The following is a 6,000-nucleotide window of genomic DNA, read 5'->3' as shown; positions in this document are numbered from 1 at the left end:
CCTTAACCTCCAATATGCTGACACATTTAGCCAAGTCCTAACAGAAAAGAAAGAAGAAAAAAACACACACACTGAAATGGTTACATGTTCTTAATAATGCAGGATGGTGAAGCACTTCTTGACACAGCAGTCCTGACACATTCTGCAAACTGATTTCCTTTTGGACCAGTAGAAACTGTGCTTTTGGGTATTTAGGTTACACATTTGTTATCTTGGTACAATAGTTTAATAATTTAAATAAGAGGGTTAGGGTGTATAAGGTGTATAAGGTGCATAAGGGTGTTTTAACTCTTGGTCCATTTCAGGGGCAGTTCACAGGATTTTTGGCCCATCCGTGAACAATCCAAACGACCTCAGACCCCTTTAAAGTGAACCGACCACCCCGGGAATGCCTTGTGAACACACATCACTCTGGGCTCACTTGATTTTCCCTTTCGAGTAATTCCAAACATATTTGATCCTGACATGTTACCGTACACCAGATTACAGAGATTACAGTGTAAGTTGCAGATGAAAACTATTTAAACTCCTCACAAAACAAACTCAAAGATCTTACTTCAGTGTTTTGTGCAAATGTTAAAAGGTTTAACCAAACTGCATTGGAAAGATGCGTGACAAATAAGAGCTCACCATATAAATATTTTACTATTATTTTCAATTGATGGATGTTGCCCTAAACTGTCAATAGATAAAACAATGATCAATCAAATTTTTTGTTGGCAATGGGACTAATCTAACATAATCCATTATTTAATTTCTTATTCTGTATTTTGCCTCAATATAGAATTATTACTATATAAAAAAATACAATGCATTCAGTTTAATGCACTGCTTTTCCCTATTAATAATAATAAAACAAGATGTTATATATTTATACTATGCAATACAGATCTTTTTTTATGTAGAAGATCAATAAAAAGTTTTATTGAACAAAGACACCTGTACTATTGATAATGATTCATTTTAAGGTTATTTAACATGGTTAATAATATCATAAGTTAATATGTAGCCATACTCTTACATTTAATATAGTCATAATAATAATTATCATCAATTTTGTCTTTTAAAAATTGGTCTGGGTCCCACGAAAACAACAGTGTGAATGCAAAATGTGTTGAGACCCTGTAACATGTCAAGAGGACCAAAAAGAGATCTGAGCCCATGCACTCATGCACTATTGTGACTGAGAGGTCACAATAGTGCACTGTAAAAAAAAAAATCAATAAAAGACTAAAAATGCTAAAATACGAAAGAGTAAAAATACGTAAATTGGTTAGTGAGAAGTTACCGTAAAATATACGTAATTGTTTTTAAATTGATTTTTAAAGACAGTACATGTAGTTTTATGGTCAAATTTAGATGTAAAAAGTATGATTTTCCAGTATAACAGTTAAAATATGTTTCTATTATATTTAACAAGAGATTATATCACTGTAAATTATTGTGAAAATTACGGTAAAAAACCATTTCATTATATTCTATGGGAATAGTTGTTTCTTCTTATTTTTAATATAATTTATATACATTGGGGTTTTCTCTGTTATATTTGATGTAGTTTATAATGTTTATTGCATAATTAAAATGGCACACGTGTTACCCTGATGATGTTTGTGTGAGTGACACTGAGCACTGTCTTTACATGTTTATTGGTCATTACTCCTGGAAGGGCCACTATTTATGAACTTCATGTCATCATGTGCCCTTCTGTAATTACTATGGTGATTGACAATACATTATAAAGTGAAAAGCAGATTCTTACAGTTTCAGAAGGTTAATATATTAAGTTTATCATTTAATAATATAAACGACGGTACTGCACAATAAAATATACCGTAAAAACAAAAGCTTAAAACTGTAAAATTGACAGGTTGTTCTGTAAAGTTGTTTACATTTTTACTGTATTTTTTACATAATCTGGCAACCACAGCTGCAAGTTTGTTTGTTTTTTACAGCGTGAATGCAAAGAGAACTGGGTCTTTTTTAACTTAAAGGGGTTTGAGTTTGGTTATTTTAAAGAGGACCCAAGTGTGAAAACACCCTAAGGTTTCCAAACAGACTATCAAGTCTAAAGTGGGAAACGTTCTAAGACCTTTAATTAGAAAAACTGAAAAACTTTTGCAGCCATTGAAGATCTGATTGACAATAATTGAGTGAACTTTCAGTGACAATAAGCGTTCCTCTGCTTTTGTCATTTTAAAACTGCATTCTCCATAGCGGTATAGACGCAGATTAATCTGTAATGAATTTATCTTAAAGGAAAAGTTAACCCTAGAATGAAAATCATGTAGCTTTTTACTCACTAGTTCCAAACCTGTTTTTTTGTCCTTTTTGGTATATGAAATCCCATGTTCACTATGAACTTTCTTTGTATTGAAAAGAGCTGCATAAACAAATTTCTCCTTTTTATATTCAATGAAAAAAAAAAATCAACAACAAACAGGCTTGGAACAACATTAGGGAGAATAAATAATAACATAATTTTCATTTTTGAGTTAACTATTTCTTTAAACGTACTGCATTGAACAATAAGTGATTGTCAAAAAGCTTGAATGTATTAAACTTTAAAGAAGCTGCTAACCTTGAGGACTGTATACTATAAAGATGGGAGGATCTGTCCCTCCTACACACTCTGTCAGAGAAGTACCGTCTGGAAATGTACACTTGGCAGTACCTCTAGGGAATCTCTGTGTGTGTGTGTGTGTGTGTGTGTGAGGAGAGAGAGAGTGTTTATGTATTTGAGAGAAGGGTCATTCCCTCAAGCACGAAGCCTCAACCTCCTTTCATCAGAAAGTTTCATTACCATTCTCTGAGCTTATGCATGATTTAGCCACTGCTCTGACTGATTCTGCTAACAGGAGGTTTAAAGCTTCTCTCTCTGTCTCACTCTTTTTCCTTCTATCTTTGTAATGCTCTCCATCCTCCTAAAACACACACAGCCCGCCTTACTCTCAGTCTCACTGTATTTCATCACCCTTTAACTCTTTCGCTTCTATGTGTAGAACAGAATGCAGCTGGGCTCTCTAGGGAGTCAATATACCCCGGGAAACTTCAAAGTTAGACTTTGATACATCTGTTCATCCATGAAATATTCTATCATGCATTGAGTTCCGTTTGGTCATAGTCTCCACTATATGTGTATGTCAGTGCACTCACTTGTGTGTAACGAACATCAGCTTCATCATGCGTAAGGGAACAGACTATAGGGAGAATGAGAGTTGCATTAAGTACAGGAGAGAAGTCCCCATGACTCATGTCTAGAGTTTTTCTGGGACAACTTCTGATGCCATTGCTATAACAGCGTGTGTGCTCGTATCAACTGATGGAGCTCATGCACCTGTAGGACAGTGTGGGGAAATGTTTACGTGACTGAGTTATTCCATTTCTCAATTCAATAGAGATCCATTTCATGGATAAATTCAATTTCTCAGTTGTGGTATGAACTGACAGGCACATCAAACTGTAGTCTCAATATTCTCAATGATTTCAACAGTTGATTTGGATGGTGACAGTAAAGTGCACTCATCCTGGTCCCAGAGGCTACCAGGGCTGGAGTCGACATCGGTACTCAGCTCATCATCTTCCTCTTCCTCCTCCTCATCATCCACACAGGAGTCCTCATCGCATGATTCCATGTAGTGCAGACCCAATGCATTTATTCCAGAATCTTCTGAGCTGGAGGGAGAGGAGCAGTGGTCCATTTTATGGCCTGAGAGCTCGCTCGGTTGAGCATGTTTTACGATGGGGCCCACCTGGTGCGTGTGCTTATTGGTACGCTGGGGTGCAGGCTGAGGTGCTGGAGTTTGAGGTTTGTGTGTTGGTTTTGCCGTTGGTGGAGGCGGTCTTTGTACGTAACACATTTTACCATTGATACGTTTAACCATGTAATCATCCACAAAGAGGTCAGAGATGACACAGAATTTGGGCGATTCTTGGCAAGGTGGAGTTCGAAACTTGGGAGCTGTCCTGAGGAAGCGCTCAGTCAGGGAGATTGAAAGGTTCATGGTGTGGGTATGATCTGAGGGGGCAACAGGAACTGATGTGCTGGGAAGCTGACAAACGCTGGTCATGGGTTGATAGACGTATTTACCTGCAAAGAGGAGAGAGAGAGAGAGAGTGAGAGAGATGAACAAATAAATAGCTAATTAAATAATGTTCCAGGGTTGTGTGCAGGGTTTGACAATTACACCAGCCAAATGCTGGTAAAAATCAGCAGTGGGGGGTTTCTCCGTCAATCTTACTAGCCACTTTGGTGGAAGACGTTTGAATGTTGGGCAACTCGGAGCAACTGCCGAAGCAAATTTAACTGTATTCATCTCGCATTCAGCTCTTTATAAGCACTAAATACGCCTCTCATAACTTACACATGCATCTGTGCAGGGCGAATGAAGCATGCCACCGCAGTGCACATCTTAAGAGACCAGATCGCCAGAGCTCTGGGACAACGCAGAGCGAAACTTGTGTAATTCTGTCCGGCTTCACTCAATATCGCAGCAGCTGGTGGAGACCACAAAACTTATGTGACCCATTTAAATTCTGCAGAGAACATTCTAGTATAAAGCTATATATCAAACCCTCAAACTGCTAGACAGCCCCTACATTATAATCAGCACTGTTGAGGTAAAGAGGAGACAAATAAACATCATCAGTTTTTAAAATACACATCATCTTTCCTTTTTTTAATTTTTTTTAACTGCATTAACACTTACTGAAATCTATTATGGTGAATCTATTAGACTTGATTTTATTACAACTGTGAAAGTTGTAGTTACACGTTTCTAAATGTGTTTAGGTTCTTTTTTTCTTCATAAAAGTTACTATAGTTTGTTTTTTAGAAAAGACTATCAAAATTAACCTTACAGTAATGTGGAGCCATCCATGGTCTTACCTGAGGTAATGGCCTTATCATTACAAATTCCATTGATAAACAATGGTTAACTTTCATTTTGGCAAGTACGATTTAGAATGAAGGGGTTAAAACTTCCATGAATTATGGACAACTTATTGACAAATCATGAGACTTGTATCCTGCTAAACCATTATTATTCTGTTACAAATCAAATGTCTAAACAAATGCATGCAGTTACAGTACCTTTATCTTTTTGCAAAGTGGAGGATTTTGGCTAGTGGCTTAGCTGAGTAGATAGTGACCTTGGAAAACTACTAGCAACAGTGGCTGTAAGACAAAAATCCCATTGGGGTGGAATTGCACATGCAGACCTGAACCTAGCCACTAGTCATAATTACACTGACAATGGACCGGTAATCCACACATAAATGCAGAACTGATTGCATTAGTGTGTTATAAGTTTTAGGGGAAGGCAAGAGAGGCCTCGTCAAATATTTTGTCAAATTTAAAACTTTATTCAATTTATCTTTTATCTGCTCAGATGAATGTAATGTAATATATATATACTGTATATTTTTTGTTTCTTTCATAAGCCATAGCAAAAATCATTGTATGAATTGGTATGAATGCCAGAGGAGGCTGATGGCATAAAGCCTCTCATTAGTAAACTGACCAATCAGAATGGATATTCCATCCAAAGTGTGTCCGAAAAAGGCAAAATGGATGAAATTTGCCTCCTACATTTGTAACCAATAATTATAAGAGGTAACTTTTCTAGCCAATCCTCTTTCAGTATCATGTTAGAGCATCATCAAGCCTGCTTGTGGTTAACACAGTGGAATAGAATAGATGAAGGAACACTTTCAAATTTAGCTGATGAAATCCAAATTGTTGAAGGATCTTAAAACGGGTCTGAAATGCAGAATCATATTCTACTCAATGAAGGAGTGGAGGATGGAGTGGTTGTTCACATAAAACTATTTTTATGCGCATTTTGTTAATGCACATAATAAATACTGAATGGAAACGCTTGATATGTGAATAAACTCTCAAAATGTTCAGAACATTTAATGCGATAGGTGGATTTTCTAGAGATTCGCATTAGTTAAAATGCGCAATAAAGTGATGGAAACAGTTTATTCGCATGAGCGCTG

At 36.6% G+C, this 6,000-nt stretch overlaps 1 protein-coding gene across 1 annotated transcript in view; it reads right to left on the bottom strand.

The window, feature by feature from the left end:
- Nucleotides 1-1,307: 1,307 nt before the first annotated feature.
- c5h3orf70 (chromosome 5 C3orf70 homolog) overlaps nucleotides 1,308-6,000 on the bottom strand; it is a 40,792-nt gene continuing 36,099 nt past the window's right edge. Inside the window, exon 2 of the mRNA XM_052127636.1 lies at nucleotides 1,308-4,087. Within this exon, the coding sequence (XP_051983596.1) occupies nucleotides 3,453-4,087 (635 nt within the window). The 3' untranslated portion in view covers nucleotides 1,308-3,452. The remainder of the gene's footprint in view (nucleotides 4,088-6,000) is intronic.

Source organism: Xyrauchen texanus, chromosome 5 (genome assembly GCF_025860055.1).
Source record: "Xyrauchen texanus isolate HMW12.3.18 chromosome 5, RBS_HiC_50CHRs, whole genome shotgun sequence".
Taxonomy (NCBI): Eukaryota; Metazoa; Chordata; class Actinopteri; order Cypriniformes; family Catostomidae; genus Xyrauchen; species Xyrauchen texanus.
Note: the sequence above shows the minus strand (reverse complement) of the source record. Positions and strands in the feature narration are given on the sequence as shown.